This window comes from Vigna umbellata, chromosome 2, assembly GCF_029865625.1.
Source record: "Vigna umbellata cultivar VRB3 chromosome 2, Vumbellata_1.0, whole genome shotgun sequence".
Taxonomy (NCBI): Eukaryota; Viridiplantae; Streptophyta; class Magnoliopsida; order Fabales; family Fabaceae; genus Vigna; species Vigna umbellata.
This window is the reverse complement of record NC_142166.1, coordinates 6,677,246-6,691,314: the sequence shown is the minus strand read 5'-3', so window position 1 is coordinate 6,691,314 and position 14,069 is coordinate 6,677,246. Positions and strand designations below refer to the sequence as shown.

Below are 14,069 nucleotides of genomic sequence, written 5' to 3'. Positions count from 1 at the left end.
AAAAGATAAAACATTTTAAATAAATTAGATATATATTAATTTCTTTCATTTTTACATTAGTTAAATCCACTTTTATTTAGGTAATAATATATATTGAAAATATTATATTTGAATAACACTCTTATAAATTATTTTTAACATATAAATTCTAATTATTAACTTAAATAGTGAGGTAACAAATATATATTTTCATAAGTTTTGGAGATTATAGATATTACAGCGTTTCATTGTCTATAAATTCTGCGTCCAAAACACAATATTTAGCTGTATGAATTACTAAAAGTTTTCTCCAACGTCTTGTGCAGTTCATTTCAATGGCTGTTTTCTGGACAAAACAACTGGCTGCCACATTCATCTTCATCTTCTTCTTTGTTCCCTGTGATTTGGCGATACTCCACACGCTCAAAGTTTCTCCTTCCGAATTCGTAAGCTCCGTGAGAAAAGTAGGTGATGTTTTGCAAAACGTTACCTCCACTCTCAAATCTGAGTTCAGCAATGTCAAGAGTGAGTTTCCTCGTTCTGATGCCGTTGTCGCATGTCTTGAGTTGTTGGACTTGTCAGTTGATGAACTGAGCTGGTCCATTTCCACAGTTGAAAGTCCCCAAGGTATCATCTTTATCTCAAGGTTCTATAAAACCACACAAATTCTCCATGAGTCTTTCATATATAATCTCATTTATGTTAATTAGTAGAAAAGGTATAATATTTGTGGCATGGCAGGGAAGCATAACAGTACTGGGAATCTGAGCTCTGATTTGAGGACATGGCTAAGTGGTGTACTTGCGAACACAGACACGTGCATGGATGGTTTTGAAGATACAGGGGGGAATGTGAAGGATGTGATATACGATGGAATTAAGGAAGCGACGTTGTTGCTCAAAAAGCTGGTGAACCAGGTTGGTTCGAATTCTTTCATAATGGACGAAGTTCCTGCATTGGTTGAACCGCTGCTGCAGAGCAAAACGATGCCTGTGGATGCCGTTGTTGCTGCCGATGGGAGTGGTAAATTTACTACGGTGATGGACGCTGTGAACGCAGCTCCTGAATATAGCATGAGACGCTTTGTGATACACATAAAGAAGGGCTTGTACACCGAGAATGTTGAGATTAAGAAGAAAAAATGGAACATTATGATGATTGGAGAGGGCATGGATGATACTGTTATCTCCGGTAACCTCAGCCGTACTAAAAATTTAACTACATACAGAACTGCTACCTTTGGTAAGGAAACTTCAGTAGTAATACTAAGAACTAAAAAATATGTTTGGTTTCGAATTTTACACTAATTTAGTTTGTCTGGTTTGATTATTATTCTTTTACCTTCTTTTAATGTGAAGCTGTGAATGGGAGAGGATTCATAGCAACAGACATTTCCTTCAGGAACACTGCAGGACCCGAAAGAAACCAGTCTGTTGCACTGAGATCAGACTCTGACCTTTCTGTGTTTCTCCGATGTGGGATTTTTGGCTACCAAGACAGCCTCTATGCCCACTCCTTGCGCCAATTTTACAGAGAATGCAAAATTAGTGGTACTGTGGATTTCATATTTGGACATGCCAGTGCAGTGTTCCAGAACTGCACAATACTGGTGAAGAAAGGGATACATAATCAGAAGAACACAATCACAGCTCAAGGAGAAACGTTGCCTCATGGATCATCTGGCTTCTCCATCCAATTCTGCAACATTTCAGCAGACCATGACCTTCTGCCCTCAGTTAACACCACCTCAACGTACCTTGGCAGACCGTGGAAGAATTATTCTAGAGCTGTTTTCATGCAGTCTTACATAAGTGAGGTGTTAAGCCCAGAAGGGTGGCTAGAGTGGGAAGGATCATTGTATTTGGACACTTTGTACTTTGGAGAGTACAAGAATTATGGACCAGGAGCTAGGGTTGATAACAGAGTGAAATGGCCAGGGTACCATGTCATAAATGATTCTAACCAGGCTTATAACTTCACTGTGGCCAATCTCCTTCTGGGGGATCTTTGGTTACCTTCAACTGGTGTAACATACACTCCTGGATTTGGTAACTGAAACACTACTCCAACACTTTTTCTGGGTCATGATGTTCATTAAAGAAATCAACATTGATTATCCTAAAATAAGTGTAGAGCTTATAGCTTTGTGTTACTTTATCTATTGGTACTTCATTCTTGAATATGTGTATGAATGATTTCTTTAGAAGAAAATTCAGGAAGGCTTGATGAAGAGTACTTTTTTTTAGAAGGGTATAATTTAAGTCATCACCTTACGTAAAAATATTAAAAAAAAAAATCAGATAACATTTAAAGAAGAAAACCACAGTTTCATTACAAATTATGTCTTAACATTTTAATTAGTGGTTCAAACAATTGTAAATAATTTCCTTGTAGATGCTTCTCATCAACAATATAATAAATCTATAGAAGAAATAATATTTTGATACACAAACATTTATAATTATTTGATACTATTTTTATTTACTTTTTATTTTTATTTAAAAAAAAAAAAATTATATTTCTATAATCATTTTATTTTTGTAAATATGTGTCATATCATTATACTCAATCTACCACTGAGAAAACAAGGAATATGTGTCATTGCCTTTTAATTTTAAACTCACTTATTCACATAAGAGTTTATACAAATTTACTAAATTTATCAAATAGCAAATGAACTCATTTTTTTTTTCTATTTAGAGTCGTAAACAATCTAAGAGTTTATCATTTAACTTGAGAATTGTATGTGTGCTTTTTTTTGGTCTCATCTCATTGAGGTGTACTTCCATATACTTTACTTTTTGTCAGATTAGTCATCATCTTTCAATATTAAGCTAACATATAACTTAAAAGAGAAAGTAAGAGGCACAGGTAAAACGGAAGGATATTAATTAATAGTCACTTTAATTGGTAATAGTGACAAATGGTAGGAGTAAGAAAGAGTGAAACTAATTGATAAAAAAACAACACGTATGGCATATATATACATTATGGACTTTAACTTGTGAAAAATAAGTTTGGTGTATTGTTGAGAGGTGAAGCAATTTAAGAGAAAGAAAACAAAGCTAAAGGTAAAGATCAAAGGATGATCACAAGCTTCAATCTAAAGAACCATTGAAGCTATGAGAATTGATGAGTTTTGCTGCTTTTTAGTTACCATGGACAAGGACTTCTTGGAAGCAGGCTCCAATGGTGAAAATCAAATTTAAAGTGACATTGGTGGGTGAAGGGTCTTGGTCAGTTATAATTGATAAACAATTGAAGTTGCATCCATGTTTGCTTTGTCACTTGTTGGTAACACAAATGAGGTAAGTTTTGGTCCTATTACCCAACTAATGCACTAATGCAATCCGTTGAAGTCCCACACAATCTTTGAGCTATATATTCCTTCTTTCTTTGTTATCAATTTCAGCATTAGAGTGGAAATGATATCATGACACACTTTTACATTCATTTGACACATACTATAAGGATAAAATAGTCAAAAAAGTATAAACTTTTATATTGTTTCAAGAAAGAAAAGAGTAAAAAGTAAGAGTAGTGTCAAATGAATGTAAAATATTTAGGTGTGTGAAAGAATATTTAATCTTTAGACTGTGTTTACTTTCAAAGATTTTACTATTCACTGTGTAGATATTATTTGTGTAGATGGATTGTTGATTTTATTTATGTTTACTTTAAAGTAGTTAAGAGAAAAGAAAAGAACAAGATTGATGATTTATTTCATCTATGCTACCTAGCTACCTAGCATAGGTATTTGTTTTAAAAAACCAATTTTGTCTCTATAAAACTATACCTTCTTTTAATTTATTTTGAAAAATGCATACAACATTATGATAGATTGAATTTCAATACAAATTAATCAGTTCCAACTAAATTGAAATATTCCTTTATTAAATAATAATAATAATAAAGTTACGTAGCTCTATTTCTTCTTTATTTTCTTTTGCCATGATAAAATTATTTTTCATAGAAATTTTTTATTCATATTATTAGTACAATTTAATTTTTTAATCATGTATTTAAATTCAATAATTTTTTACAAAAATATTAAACTTAATTTTATTCAAAAGATTTATTACTTTTTTATTTAATTACAAATAAGTCACTATAAATTCTTTAACTACAATTCTCATATAATCATGGTAGAGAAGGTTATAAATGAGTCATTTTGTTGCAGTCCGTTCTTTCTCCCACTATTCCGATGACATGTTTCTTTGTCTTCGTAAAATACCACGTGAAAGAAAACTATTAGTCCAATTACTGCCTAATATCTACTTGACGTACGCTCAGACATTTGAGTAACCCAATATATGAATTTCAAAGAGCCTTCAAAGCTTCAAAATATTTCATTTTATCAAACATATTATCCTTACTAACTCGATATAAACCATGCAAAACAAAATTATATATATAATAATAAATTGATGGGTAACATATATTTTACTTATCGATGGTAAAAAATATTGTTAGGAAAAACGTTGTGGATAAATTTTATTGATAATTTGTTTTGATTTGTCGGTAATTATCGACGAAGTTTTTTCTTGATAAATGTGTTAGTAATTACTGATGGCAAAATTCACAGATAACTATCGAAAAAAAATTCATCGATAATTATTGAAAGAAAAATTTATCGATAAATTCGTCATTAAATATTGTGATCTGTTTCTTTTTCCTTATCTCTCTTTCTTCTCCTTTGCTTTAGGGTTTCAGCTTTTTTGTTTATGCATTTTCAGGCCAACCAAATCAAACGTGCCTACCCTGTCATAGTTCATTGCTTGATTTTTAAACTTTTAGTTTGATAACGTGAATCTGTTTTAGACATGCGAACGAACAGTGAAGCTGTTGATTCTACTATGTGCGAACATGTTCTAATGGTGGAGATGTTGCTCAAATGGTAGTGAAGTGCGTGGATTTGTGTGCGAGCATTTGTGTTAGTGGTGCGATGAAAGCTCTCTGGCGAGTGTGTGATGTGTTATCTACTCGCAATCTCCACTGAGTGTTAATCTGAAAGCTGCCGACATCGGGTAAAATTTCGATGTGCACCTTTGTTTATGTTTGAAGTGTTGTAGGTTGTGGCCGTGAAAGGAGATTTGATTATCTATTTTTTGAGATGAAAATGAAGACTCTTTGTGTTGTGATTGTGAGAAAATGATGAAAAAGAGGGACCTTTGTGTTTTTTAAAAGAAATGGAGACAAAGAGATGTTGGACGCAAGATTTGGATGAGAAATTTATCGCTCTTTTTACCGATAGATTTTTTCGTCGGTAAATGAAACATGCATTACTGACGAATTTTCGAACAATTTTTTGTCGATAAATGAAATGTACATTAACGATATATTTATTGATGAAATTTTTCGTTGGTAAATGAAACATGTATTACTGACAAATTTACTCACAATTTTTTGTCGATAAATGAAATGTACATTAATGACAGACTTACCGATGAAATTTTTCGTCGATAAATGAAACATACATTACCAAAAGATTTTTTCGTTAGTAAATAAAACATACATTTTTTTTTAGTAAAATTTATCGATAATTAAATTTTAAAAATCTATTAATAAAATCTATCAGTAACTCATATTTACTAATAAATTTTTTTCTATTGATAAAATTCCATCAGTAATGTTATCTATTTTTGTAGTTCCAATAATAATATTACCACTTTGTTTGTAATATACCTACAACAAAATAACTAAAACCTTTGTCATAATCTTTAGACATTAAAGCCAAAAATATAAATTACAAAAGAAAAAAAAAACTTTTGTAACACTTTTTTACTTGAAAGATTATGGTTGAAAATCTAATATAAATTAAAAATAACAGAAATTTATAATATATTATTTAGACATCGAAACTAAAAAATAAATAATAAAAATAATATTTTTTAATGAATGTAAAAGATTTTATATAAATTATTTACGACAAATTTATAATAGGTAAGTGAGTGTAAATTCATTCTATAAATGTGTAAAGTTAAATTAAATTTTTAAAGTCTATTTCTAAAATAATATATGTACCATTTGAAACTGATTTTAACACGATTATTATTTATTGAGTCTATTATATAACATATAACATCAAAACTAATTTTATAAAATAAAATTATATTTAAATTCTATTATCGCCTGCAAAAGTATGCACCTTCTCAAAGAAAGATGGCTTTTGACAAATGACGTAGGTAGAGAGAGACATAAATAATGGTAAAAGTTATAATAGAGTGGGTGTCAGTGTCACGGGCAACATTACACGCAACACGTTTTAGAGAAGGACTAGGCATGGGCGTTGGAATATTGTCCCAATAAGTAAACATCTTCGCCATAACCATACGATCCCATTAATATAACGCATTATTTCTTCTTAATCAAACTTAGAAACATCCACTTTGCTGTTAAAGATACTTTTAATATTAACAATCTAAATATAAATTTTAATTTTAGAATGAAAAAAAATAATAATCTCTTAGAGTTTTTGAATTAAAAATGATGTTTCAGTATTTTATACTAGTATTTTCATAAATTATTTATGTTGAATTATAATTTATGGCTTTTATTTGAGTATTATTTTTAGAATTGTAACCAAAGTAAAATTATTGATGACAAAAATATTAACAAATGAAGAATTGCGTACACTTTGACTTTTTAGATTAATGGCTTTTTTAGATTACTAATTCTCCTTCATGCAAAAAAGCTGCTCCACTAACTAGTGATATTATATAAATATACATCCAATTAGAGAGAACGAACGAATAATTTGTTGGCATAACATAAAAAAAAATATTTTATCGCCAATTTGTATTTCATATAAATTTGAAAAATATTATGTAGAAAAAAAATACACTAAATACTTTTCATAAAAAGTAGCCGTCATATTGCATATTAAAGTGGTTCAATTTCTACACAAATGATAGGATAAAATAAGTGGTTCAATTTCCACATAAATTGATAAAAAAAAATTGAGTATTAAGTTCATTCAAAATTTTCTTAGTTTATTGAATATTTACAATTCAAATTTTCTATTCACCGAGTTATGTTATATTTATTTTTTCGTGTCATTTTATTTTGACCAGTTAAAAGTGTAAAATTTTATACTTCATATAAAATTAATATCAAACAAATCTTTATTATTTATTATTATTTTTTGAACAACATGATATTGTCAACATTATTTATATCAATTTAATGATGATAACGATTCCTTAGTCGTGATGAACGAAAATTATTAGAAAACATGATGATTTTACTATCCAGTATATTTTTTTAAAAATAATAAAAAATTATTTATTATTTTACATGAATTGTAATAAAAAAAATTGCATCTTTTATCTAAATAATCAGGTTATCATTTATTCTGATAATGAGAAGTAATAACGGAGTCTCAGAAATATAAAAGACAATAAAACTCCTACTTTCTTTTTGGATGGGGTTCACTATTTTTTCACGTGAAGTGCGAACAGAAAAACACAGTAATGTGCTTAGGGCCAGAGACATTCATATCTTCTTTTTTCTTTATTTGTTATAAATATAAATAGGCTAAATTATATTTTTTTCCTATTATTTTTTATTTTATTAAATAATTTTTTTACCTTATTGTTAATGTTAGAATAATATTAAATAAAATAAATAAATAAATAATAGGAAGGAAAAAGTAAATATTTGTTTATAGCAAAAGAATCTCCACACGTGAGATTTGGCACATCTGTGGACAAACGTGAATGACGGTTGCCCAGTCGAGCATTCTGACTTATGATTTCACGAGACAAAGTCAAGTTGTCTGAGAAAGTATACAAACCATTAATTAAAGATTAACGAATAATAAAACATTAACCAAGGATTATAATTAAAGTATTCAAACTACCATGTCATCTTTTATTCTGATACAAGTCATCCAAATGGATATAAACATATATACCAAAGTTTGTATATGATAAAATTGGTATAATAAATTGTATATGTCAAATAAATTTTCAATATAATCACATCCATTTTATTCTTAAATATATTTTAATATTATCACAAAATTTATCAATTTATTACTGATTTTAGTTATTGTTATCTAGTTATAATGTGTCTCTTTGGGTATCTCCAAGGCATTCAATCCAATAATACCTCGTCATACCATCATCAGTGTGACGAGATAATAATGTTCTATTTTTTTTTCAATTTATATACCAAAAAATAAAAAATAAACATACAGCTAAAATAAAACTATTAACTTGTTAGACTTTCTTTTATCGTATGACAAAAAATCAATGATTTTAAAACATTATTTTTCATCATCAATATTGATAATATTTCAATAGAAAAAAAATCAAAGACTTATATCTATCGATATTTAAATTCGAAACTATAAATGAAAAGGCAAACACCAAGAACACATTCACTCAACCTTACCATAGAAATATATGGATTTTTTTTACCTATGTGGAATAATTTGTTTTAAAAATAATAAAAGTGGTGTAATTTTTTAAAAAAAATTGATATTGAATAAATTATATCATGTTACAAAAATGGTGTTAGTTTAAAATGATTTTACTATATTTAATTAAAGTCGACGTGTCACGATTTTTATTTTCATAGAAACATTAAATTGACACTACTTCAGTCAAATTTAACAAAATCTTTCAAAATTAACATGATATCTTTTTTATAAATTCATCCAGCATCAATTTTTTTTAAAAAGTTTCACTATTTTCGTAATTTTAAAAGTCAATTACTCTGGTAAAAGAAAAAAAAGAAATCTAAACCTTTTAGCTAAATAATTTTTGTAATTCTAGGTTTTTGTATGTATATAGGCAAATTTTAAAAAAAAATTACGGATGTAAACAAAAATTTTCAAAATTATGGATTTAAGCAAGTCGTGTAGGGTCCAAACGACTTCAAATGTAGATGTCGTGCCTTCTGTACGACTTCACCCTGATACATGAGTTAGAAGTGAAGTCGTGCACTCCTAAAATGATTTTAGGCCTTGATAATTGATTACCAGACCTTGTAATCGATAGCAGAAGGCTAAACTCGTGTGTAATAAGTAAAATCTTTCTAGTAATCGATTACAGACCTATGATAATAGATTATCGGAGGGTTTTAGGGTTAAAACAAATATTATTTTTTGGTTTTGTGGGCTATGTTTGTTAATTATTAGAGTTTCCATTTAGATTCTTACCATTTAAATTAACAACTCTATTATTAAATTGTTACCATTTAAATTAACATTATTAATTAGAGTTTTCATTTAAATTGTTACCATTTAAATTGTTAATTATATACAAATTAACATTTTTATTATTACATTTAAATGAAAACTGTAATAATTACTAATTATATATAAATTAACATTTTTATTATTACACTTAAATAGAAATTGTAATAATTATTAATTACATACAAATTAACATTTATATTATTACATTTAAATTGAAATTGTAATAATTGCTAGTTATATATAAATTAACATTTTGATTATTCCATTTAAATTGAAATTGTAATAATTACTAATTTATGTGATAACTATTTAAATGAAAACTCTAATAATGACTAATAATTAAAAAAATAGTTAACATAACAAAAAACTCTTTGTTATAAAAATAAATATAAGTAATTTTTATAATTTTTTTAAGATAATTTTTATTTACTTTTTAAGTAATAGTTTTATTATAAATAATTATTTTACTTTAAAAAAATATTAAAACGATTAAATTTAAAAAGTCGTTACTTAAAAAATAAAACTCGTGAAATAATTATTTTAATTTTAAAAAGTAATTATTTTAGTAAAATTAAAAATAATGTGTAATTATATATTTTTAAATATTAGTAATTATTAGAGTTTAAGATTGTTACCATTTAAATATTTACTATTTAAATTATTAATTATTCCAATTTTAATTTAAAGGTAATAATAAAAATTTTAATTTGTATATAATTAATAATTAATAATTATTTAAATTTTAATTTAAATGTAAAATAGAAATGTTAATTATTAGAGTTTTCATTTAGATTCTTACCATTTAAACTAACAACTCTATTATTAAATTGTTACCATTTAAATTAACATTATTAATTAGAGTTACAATTTAAATTGTTAATTATATACAAATTAACATTTTTATTATTACATAAAAACTGTAATAATTACTAATTATATATAAATTAACATTTTTATTATTACACTTAAATGGAAATTGTAATAATTATTAATTACATACAAATTAAAATTTATATTATTACATTTAAATTGAAATTGTAATAATTATTAGTTACATATAAATTAACATTTTTATTATTCCATTTAAATTGAAATTGTAATAATTACAACTATTTAAATAAAAACTCTAATAATTACTAATAATTAAAGAACATAGCTAACATAACAAAAAAACTCATAAGTAATTTTTATAATTTTTTTAAGATAATTTTTATTTATCTTTTAAGTAATAGTTTTATTATAAATAATTATTTTACTTTAAAAAAATATTAAAAAGATTAAATTTAAAAGGTTGTGACTTAAAAAATAAAACTCGTAAAATAATTATTTTAATTTTAAAAAGTAATTATTTTAGTAAAATTAAAAAAATGTGTAATTATATATTGTTAAATATTACTAATTATTAGAGTTTCCAATAAGATGGTTACCATTTAAATATTTACCATTTAAATTATTAATTATTCCAATTTTAATTTAAACGTAATAATAAAAATTTTAATTTGTATATAATTAATAATTATTACAATTTTATTTTAAATGTAAAATAGAAATGTTAATTTTATATAATTAGTAACTTTTACAATTTCTATTTTAAATGTAATAATATAAATGTTAATTTATATATAATTAGAAATTATTACAGTTTTTATTTAAATGGAATAATAGAAATATTAATTTGTATATAATTAACACTTTAAATGAAAACTCTAATTAATAATGTTAATTTAAATGGTAACAATGTAATAATAGAAATGTCAATTTAAATGTAACAATTTAAATGTAAACTCTAATAATTATTAATAATTAACAAACATAACCCACTAAACAAAAAATATTCTTTGTTTTAACACTAAAACCCTGTAATCTACCTTAGGTATGTAATCAATTACGAGAAATATTTTATTTATTACACACGAGTTCAGCCTTCTATAACCGATTACAAAATGATATAATCGATTATCAGGACCTCAAATCGTTTTATGAGTACATCACCTCTGACTCATGGGTTAAAGTAAAATCGTACAAGGAGACATCACTTCATTTAAAGTCGTCGACTCTCACTACTACTTGCCTAGATTCGTAATTTCAAAATTTTTTTCCTGTACCTCAAATTTTTTTGTTCAAATTTGACAATATACGTACAAAGACACCGTAATTTTAAGAGCATGGTTGGTTGGTGAGCCATAAAAAAACCCTATGCAATTAACTCCAACATGCAGTCAAGGTCTTTTTGTCTGAGACTGAATACCATCTTCCATAGAAGAAATAAACATTTTCTTTTACATTATCTTCCAAGAGCAACTTGCCATAATCTACTCAGCCAAAAGTAAAGCTTGTAACTTTTTTATTGTTAACATAAATAATATTCATTTGAGTAAATTCTAATAAAAAAAAGTCTTCCAAATAAAAACAAGAAAGGTATTTCAGTGCCCTTATCAATGAATATAGTGGCAGGCATACTTCCAATAATGCATTAGTTCAAAACTTGTGCTATTTAGATTCTAATCAGTGTCCCCATCACTTTTTTCCTTATTTAAGTGATCAAATATATCAAACACTTTCATCTCTCCTTTACTTTTTATTCCTCATCTTCATCTTTCCATCACTTTCTCCTAATTTTTCATGGCTCATTCACCTCATAAACTCTTTTTTCTTCTCCTTGCAATCTTCTACTCACACACTTCTGCTGTTAAATCCTACAATGATTCCACAACACTTCAATCCAATCTCTCTTCCTTAAGATCTTTCTGCACAACCACCCCGTATCCAGAAGTTTGTTTCAATTCATTGAAGCTATCCATCTCAATAAACATAAGTCCAAACATTATCAGCTACCTTCTTCAGAACCTCGAAGTAGCAATATCTGAAACCACAAAGCTCTCCAATATCTTCCACAATGTTGGACACTCAAACATCATAGAGAAGCAAAGAGGAACAGTTCAGGACTGCCGAGAACTCCACCAATCCACATTGGCTTCTTTGAAAAGATCAGTATCAGGGATCCGTTCCTCCAACTCCATGAGCATAGTTGATGCAAGAGCCTACCTCAGTGCTGCTCTCACCAACAAGAACACATGCTTGGAAGGCCTGGATTCTGCTTGTGGCACCATGAAGCCAGCGCTGGTGAAATCTGTGATCAACACTTACAAGCATGTCAGTAACTCTCTTTCTATGCTACCGAAGCCTGAGACGGGGACTCCCGGTGACCAGAAGAATGACCACCCTTTGATGAATGCTCCAAAGTGGTCATCGAGCCGAAAGCAAGGAACTTTTAAAGATATGGAAGAGTATAACCCAAATGAAGTGCTAGTTGTGTCTGCAGATGGAAGTGGGGACTTTAGCACCATCACTGAAGCCATCAACTTTGCTCCAAATAACAGCATGGATAGGACAGTGATCTATGTCAAAGAAGGGATTTATGAGGAAAACGTGGAAATCCCAAGCTATAAAACCAACATTGTGATGCAAGGCGATGGAAGTGATGTCACTGTCATAACTGGTAACAGAAGCGTTGGTGATGGCTGGACCACTTTCAGATCTGCAACTCTAGGTGAACCCTTTCTACCCCTTTCTGATTTTTCTGCAATTAGCGACTTCTCATGCACCGTTTACCGCTTGGCACGAAGTAGAGAAGTGACACAACAAACATATTAATGAGTCATAATTTTTGAAAGTTAATTTAGGAGAAAGTATCACAAGATTAGATAAAACAAAAGTTGAGTGTTTAATTGAGATTGGTAGAAACCATTTTAATTAAACTATACCATAGTTTTTCCCTATTTAATGTGACCAAAATGGGAATCACATAAAAATGTTGTGTGTGTTTTCCAGCGGTTTCTGGTGATGGTTTTCTTGCTCGTGATATTGCAATTGAGAACAGTGCAGGGCCAGAGAAGCACCAAGCAGTGGCCTTGAGGGTAAATGCAGACTTAACTGCATTTTACAGGTGTGAAATTAATGGCTACCAAGACACTTTATATGTTCACTCCTTTAGACAATTTTACAGAGAGTGTGACATTTCTGGGACCGTAGATTTCATATTTGGAAATGCAGCAGTGATTCTACAAGATTGTAACATCATATCCAGAAAGCCCATGCCTGGGCAATTCACTGTTATCACCGCACAATCCAGAGAAAGCCCTGATGAGGACACAGGCATCTCAATCCAGAACTGCGCAGTCATAGCTACCCCTGATCTGTATTCCAACTCTAGCAGTTTCAAGAGCTACCTTGGGAGGCCATGGAAGAACTATTCTCGCACCGTTTACCTTGAGTCCTTCATTGATGACTTCATTGACCCAAAGGGTTGGATAGAATGGAATAATGATAACAAAAGATCGGACACATTGTACTATGGAGAATACGACAACTATGGACTCGGTTCCACCACAGATAGTCGTGTTCAATGGTTAGGCTACCATTTGATGGATTATGACGATGCATATAATTTCACAGTTTCGCAGTTCATCAGTGGAGATGATTGGCTTGATACTACTTTCATACCTTATGATAACGGGCTTTGAGCAAATTTTAATAGTGTTATTTTGTTAATGGTTAAGTTTTTTTATGATTGTTACTTTCCTCTGCCTCATGGCCTGTGTGAAACTGTTATTTTCTGGGTTCGCTTATTTAAAATTAGTATGACCAACAGTTAACAAAAATTTAACAGATAGAAATTGAAGTATGAAGTTGTGAAACTCATTATATTCAAATATCTTCAATTAGGTAAAGACTATTTTAAACAGATACCATTATTATTGAGTGTGAAAAAGAAGAAATGACAAAACAATGAGATTATTGGGGGGATTGACATCATTTATTCATCAAGCACTAACCAATTTTGGAAATAATAGAGGTTTATTTTACGAAATGGAAATCAATAAAC

At 28.5% G+C, this 14,069-nt stretch overlaps 2 protein-coding genes across 2 annotated transcripts; both read left to right on the top strand.

The window, feature by feature from the left end:
* The first annotated feature begins 233 nt into the window (after window positions 1–233).
* On the top strand, window positions 234–2,209 carry LOC124848913 (pectinesterase/pectinesterase inhibitor PPE8B-like). The gene is made up of 3 exons (XM_047326738.2): window positions 234–606; window positions 721–1,221; window positions 1,338–2,209. The coding sequence occupies exons 1-3, from the start codon at window positions 315–317 to the stop codon at window positions 2,033–2,035; spliced, it is 1,491 nt and encodes a 496-aa protein (XP_047182694.1). The 5' UTR covers window positions 234–314; the 3' UTR covers window positions 2,036–2,209.
* Window positions 2,210–11,716: 9,507 nt separating this feature from the next.
* Window positions 11,717–13,775, top strand: LOC124848914 (putative pectinesterase/pectinesterase inhibitor 12). Its single transcript, XM_047326739.2, has 2 exons — window positions 11,717–12,734; window positions 13,016–13,775. The coding sequence occupies exons 1-2, from the start codon at window positions 11,807–11,809 to the stop codon at window positions 13,705–13,707; spliced, it is 1,620 nt and encodes a 539-aa protein (XP_047182695.1). The 5' UTR covers window positions 11,717–11,806; the 3' UTR covers window positions 13,708–13,775.
* The last annotated feature ends 294 nt before the right edge of the window (window positions 13,776–14,069 follow it).